The 22,987-nt window shown below is 41.7% G+C and overlaps 1 protein-coding gene across 1 annotated transcript in view; it reads right to left on the reverse strand.

Annotated features, from left to right (window-relative positions):
* The window catches only part of LOC135226984 (large ribosomal subunit protein uL14), a 31,611-nt gene extending 9,933 nt beyond the window's left edge, over positions 1–21,678 (reverse strand). Inside the window, exon 1 of the mRNA XM_064266697.1 lies at positions 21,614–21,678. Within this exon, the coding sequence (XP_064122767.1) occupies positions 21,614–21,626 (13 nt within the window). The 5' untranslated portion in view covers positions 21,627–21,678. The remainder of the gene's footprint in view (positions 1–21,613) is intronic.
* Positions 21,679–22,987: the final 1,309 nt, after the last annotated feature.

The following is a 22,987-nucleotide window of genomic DNA, read 5'->3' on the forward strand; positions in this document are numbered from 1 at the left end:
CCATTCTAAAAACGCATATGGTACATGGTTTAGATCTTTCTTAGTGATCCCAAGGGTTTCTGGGGGTCGTTACCTAGGGCCAGTATTTCTTGGGGTCATTATCTATGTATTTATATATATATATAATTTTTTTTATGGTAATCCCACGCCGCAAGGGTGGATAAATATGTGTTAAAATCCTTGGGGTCACTTCATTTCTAGTAAAGACCCCAAGGCTTAAGAAAACAATGAATATAACAATGGATTTGCAGACTAAAAATAATTTTAAGGTTAAAGGACTCATCAAAATAAAGGACAGAATTAGGGTTTGGAAAAGAAAGGGAGCCAATTGAGAACAATGGACACAGCTTATAAGAAAGAAAGAAAAAAAAAATCCTGACCATCCTAACCTAACTAGGTGCTTTGCTCTTGCCAGGACAGAGGAGGCCTCACCTGCTTCTAAGTAAGTGTTTGAATTGCTCAAAAAGACCTGAAGGCAAATGTGTATTTAGTCAATTCAGTAAGTTCTGATAAACAAAATTACTCAGCAAAATTTTTTTTTTATCCAACTAATGAAAACAAATCATAATGGTATGATTCATATGCCCACATATAGCCTACTGAGCTCAATGCAGGCTTTCTTCCCCAATTTCAGTCCCCATCATGAGAGCAAGTTAACATTTTTTTTTTCCCTTTTACTGTTACATGTGACAAATTCAGCACAGAATTTCTTAGTCTGTTAAACACTAAGATCACTAGGGTGAGGTGAATAAAGAATTCCTGTGTTGAAGTCTCACAGATCTGATTAAAAAAGACTCAACAGAAACTACAAAGTAGTAGTTTTCTCATGTACAGCCCTAAATTTAGAGCTGAAATTAAAGACATCTCACTTTTGATACTTTCATTGATGAAAACCTAATTGTTTTCATAAGATCAAGAACTGTGGCAAAATCTTCTACCAGTACAGCCAAACATCAGCTTACCAAGTTTATGTTGGCATATGGCATACTTAAGTAGTTCTGCCATCATTTAAGTGGCTCTCCCATTTTGGCATTGAATATATAGTAGGTCTGCAGTCACTTTACTAGCTCGAACTAAAACCAACACCCTCCTTACAGAATTATTACAATCAGGTTGCCATTGTGTTAGGACATTATGGAAAGATATGGCGGAAACAATACACAAACAGGTCCAAGGCACCACTGGCATATGGGTAAACGACTGGGCGCGACACGATTGCGGGTAGCAACATTACGGCCACCTCTCCTGGAACATGGCCAACTTTCCAGAAAAGTACTTAAATCCTCTGCCATAACCTTGCATGAGCATCAGTCAAGAGTTGTGGCCCCTCCTGGCAACACACCAAAACCTCTACACTCCACTCGAAGTAAGTTTTCTCCTAAATTACAAAATGGCATAACTTCCGATTAAACAGAGGTTAACGAAGGTCTAGCCATGAGCAGTGTTAGCGAACTGTCATGACATTCAAAACTTTCTTAAAACACCTTGATGTTTGCAGTCACTTGAATAAAAAAAACTGTCCATTTGCACCCATAGATGCTGGTAGTTCCCATAAAACAATGGTGAACCATTTTTGGGGTTGCCAGTGCACTAAATACCTAGTATCTACCTAGGTCAAAAGAAGACCTCTAGGCTACATTTTTGTATTATTATTGAAAGTAAGATTCTGAATACTTTGAATGAGAATTAAAGAATTTCCAATACTAATGATATCTTATTCCAATCATAATTTGATCTTACATATATAATGCACTTTATAAACTCCATTTGCCATAACATTCTGGGTCGTGACGTCAAGAGATCACATCACATGAGTGCATGGCCTTGGGCCACAACAAAGAATTATCGCCATAAGAAATTAAAAGGCCCAGATGTGAACTGACCATATCAATAGGGTAAAACACTGCTGTGCAACCACCACCTGTACTGTGTTCCGATCACTTTCCCAAAAAATAACTATAGCACTTTCAGTCACCTAAGTTATAAGATGTCAGTCACAATACAAACTGTGGAAGCAACAACTCGAGACCTCTAAATGTTTTCTTTCAAGTCACAAAATAATGCCATAATTTCCAGTTAAACACATTAATGAAAGTCTATCTATGTGTAGTGCAAACTTACCTCCATGACACCATGGCGCTTTCAAAATTTTACTTAAAACACCTTACTATAGGATTGACACCATCTCAGTGTTTGCAGTCACTTGTGTCCATAAACTTTCCATTTCCTGTGCTAAATCCTCACATCACTTGTACCCATAGATGCTGGGGTACTTTATTCAAAACAATCTTAAATGACAAGGTGTACTGGGTCCGGCCGGGAAAACAAGTCAATTGTTCAGGAAGAAGAGAGTACTGTAGATAACATTTAAATGATCAGTTAAAGACCAGAATAAAGATATGAATTGCATATATTTATTACGTATTCATAATTTATATGAAAATATTCATTGTTGTAAAAGTATCCAGATTCGTGACAAATTTCATCGGTTTTGCTATGATATCGCTATGGTGTTGCCTACAGTGTTTTGTTTACCCTCCAAACTTGGGATAAGACTTACAAAAAAACAGTGGAAACAAGTGAATTTAGCATATCTACTGGTAGATATGCTAATATATGTATACATAATTATTAGAGCAATTTTATCATAATTGCATTACTATGACATCTAGAATTCACGGACAGTTTGTTTGTAAAGGCATCGTCATTGGCAAGGCATTAAAGATTACATTTGTTTCAGCCATACAATTATTACAAATTATAAACAAATTATTTCAGCCATACAATCATATATAATTTTTTAGTCAAATAGTAATATAGGCTTACATAAATGAAGTTGACAAAAAAACAATTTTTTTTGGTTATAAACAATTCACTAACCCATCAACTGCTCAACTCAAGGATTCTTGTTGCCAGACGTGCAAAATTATTCCCGCCATGAGCAAACTTAGGCATTTTAAGTTGAATTTCGAGTGAATTAAGAATGAAATGTGTAAAATAACAATCAAACAAGCACTGTGGAGCTTCATTCGTGATGGAAGTAAGGATAAAACCACCAAAGACAAGGTAAAAATGCATTTCAGGTCAAAACATGATCGGAGGAATAAGAAGTCTCATACTTTCCCTAATATAGGCAACAAAATGTTGCTTTATTGTGCTGCTTACAACTGCAAGATTTGAGTAAAAGCAATAAACATAACATAGATATGCAAATAATTGCTCCAATAATGCCATAGGAGAAACAACTGCCTTGGATCAGCCTTAATCACTCAATACTTAATTGGTGAAACAAGAATACAATTACATCTTTAAGCATACCATTCAAAAGATTGAAGTTCGTCAACATAATGTGATATATGAAAGCGCCATAAGAGCTAAAATAGGCATGTGAGGTCTTCGTAAAATATGTTTTCAAGGCAGTTTTTAAATCCAATATGGCATCCACCGACTGAGGTGCCTTTTGTAACTGCAAAGGATCCAACATCTTTCCCAGCCTTCTAGGCACTCATTTGAACAATGTTTGCATATATATGTAACGTTTATTGATCTTACTCAAGATTACAGTTGTAATTGGCACAATATAACATTTTCATGCCTATATTAGTGAAAGTATGAAACTTCTTATCCCGGGGTCATTGGTTTGAACTGAAATACATTTTTACCTTGTAATCGGTGGTTTTATCCTTACTGCCATCACAACTGAAATGCCACAGTGCTAATTTGATTGTAATTATACATGTTTTGGTCTCAATACACACCATATTGCACTTGAACTATGTTGCAGTTCCTGGTTCCTAAGCGGTCGTCACTCCACACAAACAGTTGCAGGCGGCACACGACTACACGGTTTATGAGGTGCAAAGCTTTATTCCCTTAATTGTTTACTTTACTCATTATTTAGTTTAACTTTACTTTGTTACTTCAAAATGTTCATTTAATTCAAGTCTATTATCCCCTTTTTGCAACCAAATTAACCCCAAAAATTAGATATTTCTAAAGTATAGATACGAGCAGACGACGGCAAAATGACTCATCATTGCCAATTTAGTGGAGCTTCACACATACACCAATGAATTTACAAACTGTTTCCATGAATTCTAGTTGTCATAGTAATGCAATAATGTTGAAATTGCTCAAATATTTATATATACTACAAATAGCTATGCTAATTTCACTATTCGCCAAGTTCTGTGCAAGTCTTATACCTAGTTTGGAGGGTAAACACATACCAATTGGCAAAACTGATAAACAATAGAAGGTAATTCTAAAGAATAACTCCGCACGTAGTGCAAGGAACGTAACCGCGAATACGACATACACTAGGGATTGGGGCGTCCAATGTCTTTCGCCATGTTTAGTACTGTCCCCTGGGGGTTAATTACAGTCAACCGCCCAAAAATAACGGTAAATTCTTAATAAGCAACCCGAATACTATGGGAACCTCTAATTTCCAAAGAAACAGTCAACACGGAGTTATTATTTAGTTTTACCTAATAGAAGAGCGCTAACATCGCCGTAGGTACTGTTCACAGCAAAACTATTGATATTTGAGTCAGGAAATCTATCTACTTTTTCAACAACGAATATCTTCAAATAAATAACAAGCTGGACATTGCTTCGGCTGTGAATTGCATGTGCACGAACCCTTGTTTACCGCCTCAGGCATATCAGTGACAGCAAGGAAATGGCAATCGAGCAAAGCAAAACCGTGTAGTAATAAATGTTTTTGCCGAAAAATGATATTGTTATGATACAATAAAGTTTCATACATACTTACCTGTCAGATATATACATAGCTAAGACTCCGTCGTCCCCGACAGAAATTCAAATTTCGCGCCACTCGCTACAGGTAGGTCAGGTGATCTACCGGCCTGCCCTGGGCGGCAGGACTAGGAACCATCCCCGTTTTCTATCATATTTTCTCTCTTCCACCTGTCTCCTGCGGGAGGCTGGGTGGGCCTTTAATTGTATATATCTGCCAGGTAAGTATGTATGAAACTTTATTGTATCATAACAATATCATTTTCATACAATCAACTTACCTGTCAGATATATACATAGCTGATTGGCACCCTTCGGTGGAGGGTAAGAGACAGCTACTATATGGAATAGACAGGTAAACAACATATGTTGTAGGTATAAAAAAAAAACCTTGGTTCCTACCTGATAGGTGGTAGACTTCGTGGGTGTTCGCCCAGTAAGTCTGCATCCCTCAAGAAAAACTTTAGCGAGATATGTGATCTATGGCCAAGAGTTCTTGTGGTCTGTCGATGGGGTCTTATCCACTTACTCGGAAGAGCCTAAAAGGACTTTGTCAATGGGTGCTGATCCACTTATATGACAATACACCTTATGAAGGAGCACACAACCAATCCCGACCACCTGATCCTAACCATATGTTAGAACTAAGGATTGTTACGAGTTATCCCCGAACTCGTCACAACAACCGTAACTCAAAAACCACTACGCACACATACATAATTTTCAAAAAAAATTATACTCAACTAATTGGATATGACAAGAATTCTCTTACTGAACAACATAGACGGCCGCCCGTGCGAGCCTAAGTCCTCCATTGTTCGAAGAGACTCTCGACCATATCCAAAAAAGAAGAACAGTATATACATTTAAGGATTGGTGTCGGCTCCCGTACCCAGAATCGTACCTGCCGATACGATAGGACCTAGAGAAAAACACTTCTCATACTCACACGCACTCTTTCAAGTAATGAGATGCAAAAAATACTGAGTTGCATCTCCAATATGTCGTGTCTATTATGTTTTTAAGCGACATATTCTTATAAAACGAGAGAGACGTCGCAACCGCTCTTACTTCATGAGCTTTTACTCTCAGTAGTTGTAACTGTTCGTCAGGACCAGACCCTATGAGCGTCCGTAATGGCGTTTCTTACAAAGAACGCCAGAGCATTCTTGGACATCAGTCTCGTGGGGTCTTTTACCGCGCACCAAAGACCTTGTCTAGAGCCTCCCAACTGACGCTTTCTCTGAAGGTAGAACTTCAGTGCTCTAACAGGGCATAGAGACCTCTCTGCTTCTCTGCCTACGAGACTCGACATTCCTTTGACTTCGAATGACTTAGGCCAGGGATTCGTGGGATTCTCGTTTTTTTCGCTAAAAACAGGTCCTTAAAACGAGCAAATAGCCGAGTCTCCCTTGAATCCTACTTTATCCTGCAGAGCTTGTAATTCACTAATTCTCTTTGCCGTAGCTAAAGATACTAGGAATAGACATTTTCTAGTTATGTCTCTAAACGATGCCAGATGAGGAGGTTCGAATCTATCCGATGACAGATATTTGAGGACTACATCCAGGTTCCAGTTCGGAGGTACTGTTTCCTTAGACTTTGAAGTCTCAAAAGATCTTATGAGATCGTGGAGATCTTTGTTATTTGCCAGATCTAATCCTCTGTTCCTGAATACAGCAGAGAGCATACTTCTGTATCCCTTTATTGTGGAAACGCTAGGTGAGATTTTACTCTCAGGAATAGCAAGAAATCAGCAATTTCCGCTATAGAGGTAGAGGAGGAGGACAACTTCTTGGCTCTACACCACCTTCTAAATACCTCCCACTTCGACTGGTATACTTTCGTAGTGGAGGTTCTACGTGCTCACGCGATCGCGCTTGCCACTTCGCGAGAAAAGCCTCTCGCTCTGACAAGTCTTTCGATAGTCGAAAGGCAGTCAGAGCGAGAGCGGGGAGGTTTTGATGGTACCTCCTTGAAGTGTGGTTGTCTGAGAAGATTCGTCCTTCTTGGTAGGGATCTTGGAAAGTCTACGATCCACTCTACCACCTCCGTGAACCAATCCTGGGCCGGCCAAAAGGGGGCTATTAACGTCATCCTCGTCTCCTTTGACGCCACATTCTTTTTCATTACTAACCCAGGATTTTGAATGGGGGAAAAGCATAAACGTCTACTCGAGACCAATTTAGCAGGAAGGCGTCTACCATAAGTGCTCTTGGATCTTCCGACCGAGCAAAACACTGGGAGCCTTTTTGAAATGAATGTTGCGATGAGATCCCCACATGAGGAGTCCCCCCACCCAGAGAGACCAGAGATCGAGAGACACTCCCTCGTGTAGTGTCCATTCTGTATGAAGGACCTGGTTTCCTCCTGCTGAGCCTGTCCGCCCTCACATTCTTTACTCCCTGTACGAACCTTGTCAGTAGGGAGATGTTCCTGTGAGACGTCCAAAGTAATAGGTCTCTCGTCAGCTCGTAAAGGAACGAGGAGTGCGTCCCTCCCTGTTTCCGAATGTAGGCAAGTGCGGTGGTGTTGTCCACATTTACTTGCACTACCTTGTTTAATACCAGAGGTTCTAGGCTCTTCAAAGCCAGATGTACGGCGAAGAGCTCTTTGCAGTTTTAAATTGTGCCAAGTCACCACTGTGCTGGTTCCCAGGTGCCTGACACCTCTTCTGAGCCTAATGTCGCTCCCCAACCTCTCTCCGACGCGTCGGAGAACAACACTAGGTCTGGGTTCTGTGTTCTTAGAGAGATCCCTTTGTTCTCTTCCAGAGGAGCAACCACCATTGTAGGTGTGACTTTGTCTCCATTGGAATGGGAAAAACGTCCGACAGTTGTCCGGTTTTCCAGCTCCAAGACCTCTTGAGGAAGAATTGAAGCGGACGTACATGTAGTCTTCCTAGAGGGAAGAATTGTTGTAGCGAGGAAAGCGTCCCCAGAAGGCTCAACCATTCCCTCGCTGACGTTTGTTCCTTCTCTAAGAAGAGAGAGACTATTCGCAAACCTTTCGCGATTCTCTCTTTGCGAAGGAAAAAACTCGAAAACCCGAGAATCCATCCGAATCCCCAGATAGACTAGGTCTTTTGTCCTAGGGGTCAGGGCTGAGACTTCTCGAGGTTCACGAGCAATCCCAACGCTTTGATCAAATCTAGAGTAACATTAGGTCCTCCAAGCACTGTCTCTCTGATCTGGCCCTGATGAGCCAGTCGTCCAGATACAGAGAGATATTTACTCCTTTGAGGTGAAGAAACCTCGCCACATTCTTCATCAGGCTTGTGAAGACCTGAGGAGCTGTGGACAGGCCGAAACACAAGGCTCTGAACTGAAAGATCCTTCCCCCCGTCATGAAACGGAGGTACTTCTTCGATGAAGGGTGGATGGGAACATGAAAGTAGGCGTCTTGGAGATCTAGAGACACCATCCAATCTCCTTGTCGTAATGACGCTAGGGACTGAAGCAGAAGTCTCCATGGAGAACTTCTCCTTCTGAACCAATTTGTTCAGAGAGCTGACGTCCATACTGGTCTCCAGCCTCCCGAGGCTTTCGCCACTAGAAAAAGGCGATTTGTAAAACCCCGGGGAGTTTTGATCCATACTAGTTCTATCGCTCTCTTGTCCCACATTTGTTCCACCATCGATCGAAGAGTATCCCTCAGCACAGGGTCCTTGTACTTGGCTGATAGTTCCCTTGGTATCGACGTTAGGGGGGAGTGTTTCAGGAAAGGGATACGATATCCCTTCCTTATGATAGCCAATGAAGACGCGTCTGCGTTATCAGTGTCCAGGCCTCCACGAATTCCAGGAGCCTGGCACTACTGGTGCTTGGAGGAGAGATGTTTCATTTTCCCTTTTTAAAGGGACGAAAGGCAGACCTACCTCTCTTCTCCGGAGCCTTCCTTCTTGCGGGAGGTCTGGAGGTCGGACCACCTCGAAAGGGCTGCATTGATGTACTAGGTCCTTTCTTGTCAGATGTCGAAACAGGTTTCTTCTTCCTAGCTGACTGCGTCAGAAGATCCTGAGTCGCCTTCTCAGTTAAAGAGTGAGCAACGTCCTTCACCAACTGAGAAGGGAACAAAAAGTCAGAAAGAGGCGAATACAGTAGAGCTGCCCTCTGAGCATGCGAGACTGCCTTTGTTAAGAAGGCGCCATACACTGTCCTTTTCTTTAAAAGACTTGCTCCAAATAATGAAGAGATTTCAAAAGATCCATCCTGTACCGCTTTGTCAATGCAAGACAAAATGCATAACAGGGCTTCAGGTTCGATTCCTTCCGAATCATGGGCTTTCTTGGCCATCACAGGGGGGACCAATCTAAGAAGTTGAAGACTTCCAATACATGAAAGAGTCCCTTGAGGAGATGATCCAGTTCCGAAATACCCCACGTAATTCGTACTGAATTGAGACTTTGTCGACGTGAAGCGTCAACTAAAGTCGAAAAATCTGCCTCTGTTGTAGAAGGGAGAGCGATACCCATATTCTCTCCCGTCTTATACCATATGCCTCTTTTCCCAGCTAATCTTGCTGGAGGCATGCAAAGACTGTCCTGACTAAGTCTTTCTTAGACTTCATCCATGAGTCTAAGGCGTTAATGCCCTCTTCATCGAGATGGTGGGTTTCATTTTTAGAAAAGACGAAGGCTTCTTCGTCTTAGCACTGGAGAAGAGCGAGCGCGGAGAAGGAGGAGCAGCAGGAGTCAACTCGTCTCCATACTCCTCCAGAAGCAGGGTAGTCAAAACCTTATAGTTGGACAGACCCTCTCTTCCATGATATTCATCATCCGAGTTTTCCTCCAACTCGGGATCTATCTGAGACTCCATTCATCCTTTCTGAACTTTCCTCTTCTGGAGGAGACAAACTCCTAATAGGAGAGGGGCTAAGGGAATGATACTCCTTCCTCTTTCCCGCTCTAAAAGACTTGGAAGGCGTCACAAGCTCCGGCTTCTCTTGAACTTTAGAAGACGCCTTGTATGACGCTTCCCGTTCTCCGAGCGTCTGGCTGACGTCTCTTGCTGACGTCTTGATGACGCTTCGCGCCTGGAAGACGCTCCGCTCTCTAAAGGCGTCCTACTTGGCGTCACAATATTGGACGGAGCGTCACGTCTAAGATCCGCTTTCAATGACGCTTCACTTCTAAAAGACGTCTTACGTTTCTCTGGCTTTACGAAACTCTCGTAAGCCCCCGTTCTAGCTCTCGAACTCGAAGCTTCGGTAAGACGTTTAGCAGTTTCACGTCTGTCTGACGCTTCTCTTTGAGCAGGTGAGAGAGGACGAGACTTCTTAATTGGAAGCGTCACGTCCTTCCGACGGGGCGCTAAAACTCCCACAAGAGATGACAGTTGTTCCTGGACTGCCATAATTATCTTTCTTGACGCTTCTCCCACGTCTAGTGCATGACGCCTTTCGTCATCACTCGGGGAAGAAGACTGAAGGGGTACTTTCCGCGCAAGCGTCAGGTGACGCTGACGCCACCTTCGCTTTCTTAATAGCAGACGGAGCGTCATCTGAGAAGCGCTCTGGGGCTCGAATCTATGTCAGCTTCATATGACGCTTCAGCGGTCTCGACAAGTTCGACTCCTTCCACCCTCGTTTAGGTGAGGGAGAGGGAGAGGACGAGAAACACTCGCGAAAGACACTTTTTACTATAGCGCCCTTGAGCCGCCTGCCATGAAGCAGAGCTAGCTGAAGGGACGTCTGACCGTTGGGGATTCCCCACGACCTCCTTAAGGCTTTCGACTTTCCTTCTCCTCAGGGCATGGGAGCTTGGAAGAGGTCTAGGCCTGGGAGCGTCGCAGGGACGATCAAACTGCCCCCTCCACAACACTGGGAGAACTCACTTCACTGAAATGTTCACTATCACTAGCCTTACCTTTGGAGTCAGCCATCTTGGACTTCATGTCTCTAATAGTAGCTTTCAGATTGGCGATTTCCGATGCCGAATCCGAAAAGGCACTCTGAGAATGAGATATATAGGGAGAATCTACATCAGTAGGAATAGAATTATCCGTGAAAGGCTCAATAGGCCTTGAACTCACACCTTTCAGTCGTCTAACTCTATCCCTCTCTAACTTCTTCAAATAAGAAGTCAAAGTCTTCCACTCTTCTGCATTCAATCCCTCGCATTCCTTACAAGTATTAATAGCAGAACACTGAACCCCCCTACATTTACGGCATACAGTGTAGGATCAACCGAAGCCTTCGGTATCCTCACCCTGCAGCCTACATTCACACACATTCTCACACTCACATTAGAATCAGACATACTGAGAAAAATCCAAAAGAGTTATTCCAAAAACAGTCCACAGTAGCGAATGCCAAAACACGATCCAAATACGTCACCAAAAAGCCGAAAAACGTTGATCAAATGTTGAAAAATGAATCTAAGTCAGGAGGTAATAACAACAATGTTGATACCACCGGCGACAGAGAAAATATGATAGAAAACGGGGATGGTTCCTAGTCCTGCCGCCCAGGGCAGGCCGGTAGATCACCTGACCTACCTGTAGCGAGTGGCGCGAAATTTGAATTTCTGTCGGGGACGACGGAGTCTTAGCTATGTATATATCTGACAGGTAAGTTGATTGTATGAAAACAGATGTTTTTGGGCTTCAACATGAAAAAAGGCGGGTAGTTCGCAGATCCGGGGACAGATCTGACAATTCCAGAACCATTACTCCAAATAACAAAATGCATAGAATAAAAGTTGTCCAGAACTTCCAATAATTATTACCAGAAAAGTCACTTATCCGACTATTTTACGCCAAAATACCATCCGCCGATATTTCCCGTGAAACTAATATTTTTCAAAGTACCCACTTGATGTGAAGGCTGACAAACGGCGGTCCGAGCTCCCGTAGTTCTTGAGTTGGCCGCGGACAGGTGCTGTACGTCGGCCCGCCCCCAACGCGGGAAATTTTAAACCAAACCAATCCTGTATCAGGTTGACCCAGGTCATTCCCCAAGGGACATGGATTAACTTCCTCCCAACCAATAAAACGTGTCCCATGAATATGAATCAGACAATCATACCTCCTGCAGTCACAAAATTTGCCCTTTCCGTTCTACACCGCCGCCATGGATAGAACTCATTCCGTATTGTTTCCGAAAAGTGTTACTGCTGACCAGTGATCAATATACACATTTGTATATTGGTATCCTTCTCGAGTTTTAAGAAACACGGACGAATTTATGAAGTGGCTATATAGGGAAGGCTACTTGGGGACTATTCGGGGGAATGCACATCATGCAACACAGCGAACCGACGATTCATGAAACATGGGACTAGCGAGGCCACGGGCCAAGCGATATACATGTGGCGATGTACAAACAGTAAGTGTGGTAAAAAGGTATCAGTTCGCACGGATCGTTTTTTGAAAATGTCGCGTTTGTCTCTTGAGACAATTATTATATTAATATTTTGCTTCACAAAGAAGATCCCACAGTGTGTTGTCACAGATTTGATTATGCCCTTAGCGCCGAACACCATGGTCGATTGGTATAATTTTTGTAGAGATGTATGTTGCCAAATCCTGTGTGCTGATAATAAGAAAATCGGTGGTCCTGGTCATATTGTTGAGATCGACGAATCTAAATTTGGGAAACGGAAGTACAACCGTGGCCGAAAGGTAGACGGATCTTGGGTGTTCGGTGGCATTGACCGGCAGACACGCGAGACCTTTTTCAAGGTGGTTCCAGACCGATCTGCCGAAACTCTGATCCCGGTGTTGCTTGGAAAACGTACTTCCAGAAACCACAATCATATCTGATTGCTGGAAGTCGTACAGCAAAGTCCGGGATCATTATTTTGCGCATAATGTCGTGAAACCCAGCTTTAACTTTGTTAGCCCTGACGACCCGAATGTACACACGAACACTATAGAATCGCAGTGGCGTGTCCTTAAACGGAGCGCGCTACCGAGACACGGTACGCAGAAAGAACTTTACGAAAGCTATTTTTCTACGTACTGTATCCAGAAGCGGTATCTACAAGATGTTCCGTGTCCATTTCGGGCGTTCCTGAAATTAATCAAACGTATCTACCCGCTCAAAAGCCGCCCGACATCCCCCATCTCAAATTGGTTATTTCCCGGCCCGAAACAATAAGGCCAGGACCTTCTACCAGCGAGACACGTGATCCTCACCCGTTCCAAAGAGGCCGAGACTGATGCCTTCTTCTACCCCTTCATGGTCATCAGACAGCAGCGACTTTGAAATGTGAATAAAGTAAGTTGTATATTAATGTTTGTTAGCCTTAAAACTAGTGTTTGGGTTAGTTCGAAGCCAGTACCGAAGCACGTGTTCGAACAGGTACTGTTTTCTGTTCGTTCGAAGCCTGTACCGGAGCACATGTTCGAACAGTAAGGCCGTGACGAACGATGAAGGTGTTCAATGTTACAGTTATGGTGGGGAGAAATAGGCTAGTCGTGGTTTTTTGTATGTACTGTGGCTAATTCACTGTAACCTCTGTGGTTAGCGCGCGCAGCGCAATATTACCTCTTGCCAGAACATGTCTCGCCTGCCAAGAATCTTTAAAAATGCGGATAAGGCGCGTAGCGCCGTTCCGCCGCGGCCTACTGTAAGCTCTGTGGTTAGCGCGCGCAGCGCAATATTACCTCTTGCCAGAACATGTCTCGCCTGCCAAGAATCTTTAAAAATGCGGATAATATAATGTCGGTTAGTGGTAGATAGCCTAGCCTACGTCAACCTTGAATGCAGAGTAAGGGGTCGGAGCCTATGTCGGTTAGTGGTAGCCTAGTCTAGAAGTTTTACATGTAGGCTAGCCGTTCTAAAGTTTGCAATGTAAGTGGTCTTAGCCTAGCCTAGCCTACGTCAACCTTGAATGCAGAGTAAGGGGTCAAATTTTTGCATTAAGTGTCACAGTTCTGGGCCTCATAACCGGGAATTGAGTTACGTTCGCCGTGAAAGTCGTTCGCGCTTCCCCCACAAAACCCCACCCCGGTTTCCCAATGGGTCCCCATTACCGTTTGATGTTTTTTAGGCTTTTTTTTTTTACTGGGGCAATTACAAAAAAGGGCAATAAACTTTCAGATATTTTTCCCGCGAAAATCGCTCGTCCCCGGATCTGTAGTGGCTCCAAAAAGGCTCTTAGCAGGGCTGATTTGATTGCTTGTGACCTACAGATATACAATTTCTGGAAGTTTGACCCTTCATAGACATCTATTGCATTTTTCAGCTTGTTGAAGCCTGAAAACTTCTGGTTTTCAGCAAAACTGATGTATTATTACATGGTTCAGAAGAGATTCAGAGATTAAATTTTAAAGCACTCAGATAGCTTAGTTTAGTTTTATTTTATTGTAATTTCTTATATTTTCATTTACTGGCATAATGTTTTGGTGCTTTGGTGATGACAGTATGGTGCTTCACTTTGACATTTTGAATTGAACATGTTCAGCGAAACGATTCATTCTACTATAAATTACCTACTACTGTCGCTGATCTTCTAGTACCATACCTATAGCTATTAGCAACAGTGTACAGCAACTGCTGTATGATTAGCAAACTGGTAAAGGATACGGCTAACTGCCATACCAACAATACAGCACCACTGACAGAATCTGACGTACCCCAAAACACCATGTTATTTGTACGGCACGAGTCTGAAATTGACGCATGCGCAATTCACAGCCGTACCAATATCTATTGCAATCAGTATACGGCTGCCATACCAATATCTATCAAAATTGGTATACGGCTGCCATACCAATATCCCTGTGCCAATCTAATAAACTCATGGATATTGGTACAGCAGCCATATCCCCGATTACGATAGATATTGGTACGGCAGTGAATTACGCATGCATCAATTTCAGACTTCCTGCCGTACAAAAAAAACATTGTAGTTGGGGGTATGTCAGATTCTGTAAGTGGTGCCATATTGCGCTATTGATTTGCTGTATGTACGGCAATTTGCTTATCATGCAGCAGTTGCCGTACACTGTAGCTAAGAGCTATAGGTACGGCACTAGAGGATCAGCGACAGTAGTAATAAGTCAAACTGAATTGGTTCGCTGAACATGTTCAATTCACACAATATATATACTATTTAAACAATTACATTTTGTCTATATACATGAAAAATAAAACTAAACTAATCTATCTGTGTACTAAATATTTTCTTTGAATCTCCTCTGAACCGTGTAATAATAAATCAGTTTTCCCCCGAAAAACTCATGTTTTCAGGTTTCAACGAGGTGAATAAAGCAATAGACGCCTACGAAGAGTCAAGCTTCCTGATATTGTAAAGAAAGAGGAGATTCAAAGAAGAATTGAAGTACACAGAAATCGTGCTCTGCTGTATTCATGGCAGTAAGGTAAACTACCAAGTCAATCCTCTGGTAAACGGCCTAATCAATCTTAAGTAATCTTTTCAAATCAGGTCTATATTAACAGTATGTTTCCCATATTGGACGCACTAAGCCTCAAATCTTATTTGAATCTCTTCTTCGGAGCTCTTTTCAGGACCGATTCGATCGTTTGTGACCTCGGGTATACAATTTCTGGAAGTTTGACTCTACGTAGACGTCTATTGCCCTTTTCAGCTTGTTGAAACCTGAAAATATCTGTTTTTCAGCAAAAACTGATGTATTATTATACAGTTCACGTTGCAAGGTCGTCATTTTCTCGCTGTCACTGATATGCCCAAGGCGGTCGCGGTAAACAAGGGTTCAAGCATGGGCAATTCACTGCCGTACCAGTATCTATCGCAATCAGGGATACAGCAGCCGTACCAATATCCAGTTCGAAAATGGTAATCTATATTACTCTTCCACGGCAGCCTAAACTATGGCAGTTGCGGTTTGGTAATATTTTAGTTTCAACCATTATGGGAAATCTATTATATTGATATTTTTCCCGAGTAAAGCACGTGATAACAAAACACTTCTTCTCAATACATTATTGTCGCTAATGCATACTTACAGAGAAAAAAAAAGATTAAGTTTTTACCTCGAATTTTTCCTAAGTCGGGAGAGGTGTTTCCTCTACGGTAATGTTTACTTTTAATGAGCCCTCTAACTTACTTTCTTACGCAAACAAAAGCAGTTCCAGTTACTCATTATTGGCTGAGAGGTGTGACATCGTTATGACGTCATGGGTTTCATAACCAATTACGAATGACTTAGAGTCGAAAACTAAGTTTCACTAGCATTTCAGCGGAGTAATACAGTTACCTGTCTAGTGTCCACTGGTATCCTTGTTTGACTGAATACTCGAATAATGAAGCAAAAAACGGCATTTTGTCTTCCTGTACCTATGGCAGAGGTAGTGGCTGGCCCTTCTGGCATTAATTTTGACAGACCTTCGATTTCCTACCGATTGTTTTGCAGTGCAATGTGGTCGTCGGGTACCTGGCCACTTCCTACTTTAAGTTGCATGTCAGGGAACCTTGCAACGGCTTCACGTTTTTCCCTCAAAGCACCAGCACATTTTTATCAACCAACAGTTTAAGGTAAGCTTCATTATAATGGTGGTAGTATAACGATGTATACAGCAGTACCATCACTTTGGATTTGGTTTGATGGATGTTAGGTAGTGGCCTTAAGGGGGGGTCCCAGGGGGGCGGAGCCCCCCCGCTAGGCCTAGGTAGGGGTACAGGGCCCCTAGGTAAGGTTAGGGTGGTTGTATTAGGTTCGGTAGTGCCCCGAAAATCACTGTGGCCTTAAGGGGGGGTCGCAGGGGGGCGGAGCCCCCCGCTAGGCCTAGGTAGGGGTACAGGGCCCCTAGGTTAGGTTAGGTGGGTTTGTTAGGTTCTGTGGTGCCCTGAAAATTACTGTGGCTTTAAGGGGGGTGGTCGCTGGGGGGCCCTACCCCCTCCCCCCGGTAGGCCTAGTTAGGGGTATGGGGGAGGGGTGCTGGAACATTAATTATTCATTTATTGCAAATATCATTCAATGCCCCAACACCCTCCCCCCCCCTTCCCCCACCCAAAACCCCGGTTCCCAAAGGGTGTCCCCCATAATTGGTGGGATGAACTAGGGTATACATAGTAAATCTCTAAATCGGTTGGTTTGCAGTCAAAATAAACGTTAAATTCATTGAAACCACACTATTTCTGATGCAACAAATATATTTTTATTGCATTTTTCCAAATTTGGCTGAAACTAAAAATTTACCTGCGGTTTTTCTATGCAGTTTTACCTCCTGACAAAGAATTTTAAGTGATACTTATTTAGATGACTGTATTTAACGCCCAGGGGCTTGTACTAAACACGGCGGAATACATTTGACAGCCCAATTCCCGGTGGCTTTCGTATTCGCGGGGACGAACGATGCAGAATGCTTATATAGAAATACCTAAAAAATTTATGCAATTCATGACCTTATACTGCCATTTAACTATTTAATTTAAAATTACCTAGTGCACGCTCCTTCTACCTAAACATCGTAGTTTCCTTGGATAAGCCGCGGTTGGTATCATTGTTGACGATTAGTTGTGTAGAAAGTGCCCCAGCATCATGGGTACAAGTGGTGTGCGGATTTAGCACACAGAATGGAAAGTTTATTGACACAAGCAACTCTGCAAACATCATGATGGCTTCAATCTTCTAAATTCTTGGTTTTAAGTAAAAATTTCGAAAGCGTCATGGAGGAAAGTTTGGACTGCACATGGCTAGACTTCCACTAACCGCTGTTTAATCTTAAAATATGACCTTAATTCTAACTTTAGAGAAATACTTACTTTGTAAGGATAGTAGAGGTCTCGAGCTGTTGCTCTCCCCACCAATGACTCGTGACTGGTGAACATCATATGGTGTCAGGACATGTTAAAGTACTTTTTCGAAGTGTGGATCCACACGGTGAAAACTGGATCAGTTAGTCCAGTCAGTTGTTTCCCCTAGTATCTCATTTTGTTGATAAAAGTTTGACCTTTTGAATGGTATGCTAAAAGACATACATAATCGTAGTGGTAATTTCATCAATTACTAAATTCTCGAACAAGTAATAGTTGGCAGTCCGTGTTTACGATTGTGAAGAAGTGCCCCAGCGTCTATGGGTATAAATGGTGTGCGGATTTAGCACAGGAAATGGGAGTTTATAGCTAGACACAAGCAACTCCGCAACCATCGAGATGGCGTCAATCTTCGAAATATTTATAGCTGTAGGGGGAAACATCAGTACAGGCCAACCCTCATCACGGTAGACGGGTCTTATTCACTCGATATTCAATTGGTGAAACATGAATACAATTGCAACTCTAAGCATACCATTTAAAAGACTGAAGTTTCGTCAACATATGTGATATATGAAAGCCCCATACGAAACTAAAATAAGCATGAGAGCTCTTCGTAAAATATGTTTTCAAGGCAGTTTTGAAATCCAATATGGCGGCTACGTTTTTCATGGACGGTTCTCATCAGTGACGGCCACCATCTTTCCCCAGCCTTCCCAGCACTCATTTGAACAATGTTAGCGTATGTATGTAACGTTTATTGATCTTACTCAAGATTGCAGTTGTAATCAGCACAATAAAACAACATTTTGTTGCCTATATTAGTGAAAGTATGAAACTTGTTCCGGGGTTATGGTTGGAACTGAATTCATTCTTACCTTGTAATCGGCGGTTTTTATCCTTACTGCCATCACAACTGAAACTCCACAGTGCTTATTTGATTGTTATTATACACATTTTGGTCTCAGTTCACTCCACATTGCACTTTAAACCCGTTGCTGTTCCTGTTTCTAAGCGCGCGCGCCATAAACACAATTACAAACAGCAGACGACGACAGACGACGAAACTGCAAATAAGTTTTTTATTCCCTAAACTGTTTACTTTACTCGTTATTTAGTTTAAATTTACATTGTTATTTAAAAATTTTGATTTAATTCATGTATATTATCCCTTTTTTTTTTTTGCAACCAAATTACCCCGAAAAATTACAGATATTTCTAACGTAAATAAAATCAAATGTTTCTAACGTTTTCGTACATCTGGCTGCCGAAAACCATAGAGGAACGAATACGGAAAAGTGCATAGAGGAACGACTACTTTTTTTTTTTTTTTTTTGCTTTTTTGTTTTTGCTAGCACTTTTCATTGATTTCAGTCTTTTATTATATTTTGAATTTCTTTAATAATCGTATGCCAGAAATAAATGTAACCTTTAATGTTTGCATGCTAAGAATGGCAAAATCATCGTTCCACATTAGTGAGGCTTCACACATACGCCGTTCCATTATAAACTGTTTCCATGAATTCTAGTTCTATAGTAATGCAATAATGATAAAATTGCTTTAATATTTATGTATATATACTTCCAATACATAGCCTAATTTCACCAATTTCAACGTTTTGTGTGTAGTCTTATACCCAGTTTGGAGGGTCAACACATACCGAATGGCAACAGAGAGAGAGAGAGAGAGAGAGAGAGAGAGAGAGAGAGAGAGAGAGAGAGAGAGAGAGAGAGAGGAAGGCGGAGGAACGAAGAAGAAAAGGGATGGCGGTGGAGGGGGGGGTGGGGAGAGGGTAGGTGGAGCTTTATACACGTGTTCGTATCCATTTTCCTGCATAATGGAGTTTTTGTCTCTTGGTACAAGGACAAGTGTCGTTATTCTTTACGATTAGTGATTCACGATACCCTTATAAATTACGGCACTGGGTGTAATGCACTATAGCAAAATCTCTTTCTGTTACGAGTGTTCGTTACAGAAATAGGTATTTGCCCAAAAAACGTGCTCGCACTGTCTCTGAAACCCTAGTTGACATGCTGCTTAGTTGTCAATCAAGTTTTTATAACCTAGTATTTTTTACAAGCTAGCTATTGAATAAATTTGTATTTTTCTCAGTCAAAACATATGCCCCTCAATGCTAACTTTCCTCTTTTTAACGACTTTCTGGTTATTGCAAATTCGGCCCCATAATTTCTTATGGTGCGAAAACCGACATAGAAGGCCCATGGACCGAAAACGATTGCGTAACACTACGGCGATAATCCAGCAGTAAAACATCTTCATATATCCAAAAAGTAAATAATAAAGATATATATGCGCATTACGATTATAACAATTACATGTATAGCTGATAACAATCTGCATGAATAACTGGTAAACTGTTTTGCAATGACAGTTGAGTATAGCAATTATTTACAATAGGTACGAAAATCAAGAGTCGAGTTACTTTTTCAATAACGAATATTTTCAAATTAATCATCATAATATGTAAAATATTGATGTTTTACTACTTATTTAAAAATTAGCCAAGAGCACGCTTCTCGTCATCTTCTACCCAAACAGCTGTTTACACCTGGCTTGTTGTTGATGAGAAATCGTGTTTCGATTGTGTTGATAAAGTGCTCCCAGCGTCTGTGGGTACAAGTGGTGTGCGGATTTATCACAGGAAATGGTTATTTATTGACACAAGCTACTCCGTAAACATCGAAGATGGCGTCAATCTTCTAAATACCTCGAGTTGTAAGTAAAAATGTTGAACGCGTTTTGGTGAGATTTGCACTACGTTTGAGACGTTTTCAGTACCCTCTGTTTAAAATCTTAAAATTTGGCCTTAATTTCTAACTTTGGAGAAAATACTTACTTCGAAAGGAGAGTAAGGTCTTTAGGCTCCGTTTCTCACCAACAACAAGTCGCGACTGATGCCCATCTCGGGTGTCAGGACGCGTTATAATGTACTTTTTCGGAGGGTGGCTTGCATTGATTGAAGGTGGCCTGCGTGGCCTGCTGTGATGTTCTACCCTAAGTAAAAATCTTGAAAGCGTCATTGAGGTAGTGTACACTGCGTATGGCCACACTTTCATTACCCTCTGTTCAATCTTAAAATTTGTCCTTAATTTCTAACTTTGGAGAAAATAGTTACTTCGAAAGGAGAGTCGAGGTCTCAAGCTGCACCTCTCCCCACCAACTCATGACTGATGACCATCTCCGGTGTCAGGACACGTTAAAGTACTTTTTCGGAGGGTGGCCACAAACGCGGTAGTCAATGGCTCGGCTAGTCCAGTCGGTTTTTTCCCCTATACCAGAGGGGGCTGATAGCAGCAGTCTTTAGTTTGATCTTCACTTACGCTTCAAGTTTCGAGAAGGGGGCCACCAGGGGATAGCAAGAGACAGTCCCAAAGCAGTGTGGGGGTCAGTCCTCAGTCCCAAACCTTGGGTTAGGTTACATCATCCTTGAATTTCACTAGGCTGGTTTCAAGCTCCTACCCACCCAGAGGCCGGAATTGCCCGCTGTGATCCAACCACAAGACTTGTACCGACCGACATGCTCATGAATAGGCCCCAGAAATGCTTAGAACACATTGCAACCCCTCGAGAGGACAGATTTCCAACTCCAGAACGGTACTCTGGTTTCAAGTTAGAAATGGCAGAGACTACCATCCGGAAGGGTCAGAAAGGTGCCTACTTCTAGCAGGAAGAGCACAGATGATTCCCGTTGGCCTTCGTCTTACAAAGAGTCTCGCTTTTCATTTTCCCAAAAGAGGTTGACGGGGCCGAGACTCGAACTCGGCGTAGGCCACCTCTGCTGTAGACAGGTGACACTCGTGTTTAAGCTAAGTCTCCCAACCTTCCTCTGATGTCTTAAATAAAACACAGCACATTGGGCTTTGCACAGGAATGGGCTTCTCCCAATAAATATGGCCCACATTATATTTCCATCGAGTTCATAAATGTTATCTGCGATTCAATGTCCAATTACCAAAACACTAGTGAAGGACCATCCAGCCTACGAGTCTTTTTCTTCGGTTCCTCATTTCATTCCATAATCACTTATGACAACAACACTGTAAGTGTTAACAACTACCCTGGCTAACACTTTTCAAGATTCACAACGCTTAATGCAGACAGATGACGCAAATATTTCAGGATAAAACAGAGTTTAGGGTACTAACCTCTCTTCGACATGACGGCGCTACGATGAAGGAATAACACGAGACGAGCGGAAAGCGCAGAGATCAGGTAGGCGCTCTCGTGCGCTATATTCCTCATAGATGGTTGACATTTCACTTCCGAGTCTGAACATTTCTATAAACACGCAAAGTTCCCATTTGTTATTTCTTCGAGAGATAAAAAAAATATATGGCACAGTATTAGAGATGAAGTCATTGGCCTTAATAAAAGTAGATAAAACGAAACGATGAACTGCGACATTGACACGAGATGGATGAAAGAAAAGAAGACAGTATTCTATAAGATATGACGGTATTGTTTATGAAGATTAACAAAAGTATGCAACATTATTATTATTAAAAATCAAACAATGAGCAAAACGGCCAGCTAATATTAAGGAACATAATGCATGAAGCCAGCTGGAACGAAGTGGGAGGCATGGATAAGGTATGGGAAAATATCCAAATAAGCAGGAAGTAAAAATATATTACAGGACTACGAAGTACGGCAGAAATAAATACACGTGAAATATAGCATGCAACTGTAGTTAAGCTTTGTGGGAAAATGCATATATTTCATTAAAGACAAAAAGTGAAAAAGTAATTGCATGAGCAAATGCATATATTTCATTAAAGACATAAAAAAGACATAAAAAGTGAAAAAGTTTAACTGTATGAGCTCCTGCAAGATATATATATATATATATATATATATATATATATATATATATATAATATATATATATATATATATCTCAATCCAAAACTTGACCATATTCAGCTTTTAATCCCTCTTTCTACATTTTTGGTGACTCCCCATTTTTCAAATACCAAAGACAAAACATTCATGCCCACAAGGCATTCTGTTCCATTCCACTTACTTCCACATCAACAACGACATGACCTATTTAATAAATTTCATTACCACTTAGGTCACTATGTAGTCACTATACTATTTATACAATGTCACCCCTTTTTTTTGGTTTTTAGATCCCCAAATACCAATTTTCCGACAACAAACTACAGTTTTGCCACAGAATCCATAAGTCCTACAGCTTTCTTTCCCTCTATCCTGAGTGTCAGTTTTATAGTGACTCCTCTCTTATTTAATTAAACATTCACTTGGCCGGACGGTAAAGTTAACGCCCGGCCTCACAAATTTTCCTGGCCATTATCACCGGCCTGCAATGACATCTCCCTCACAACCTTGTCTCCTCTTACATTATTCAACCCTCTGTTCTTACAAGAGTATAGATTACACTTATAAAATGGATGACCATCTTCTCCCACAAAACCAACAAGTGCCCGTAAACGGATTTTTCCAAAACATGTTTATTTTGCATTCTGTTTTTACATAGCCTTCCCTTTTTATACTGG

This window comes from Macrobrachium nipponense, chromosome 15 (genome assembly GCF_015104395.2).
Source record: "Macrobrachium nipponense isolate FS-2020 chromosome 15, ASM1510439v2, whole genome shotgun sequence".
In the NCBI taxonomy this organism is placed as follows: domain Eukaryota; kingdom Metazoa; phylum Arthropoda; class Malacostraca; order Decapoda; family Palaemonidae; genus Macrobrachium; species Macrobrachium nipponense.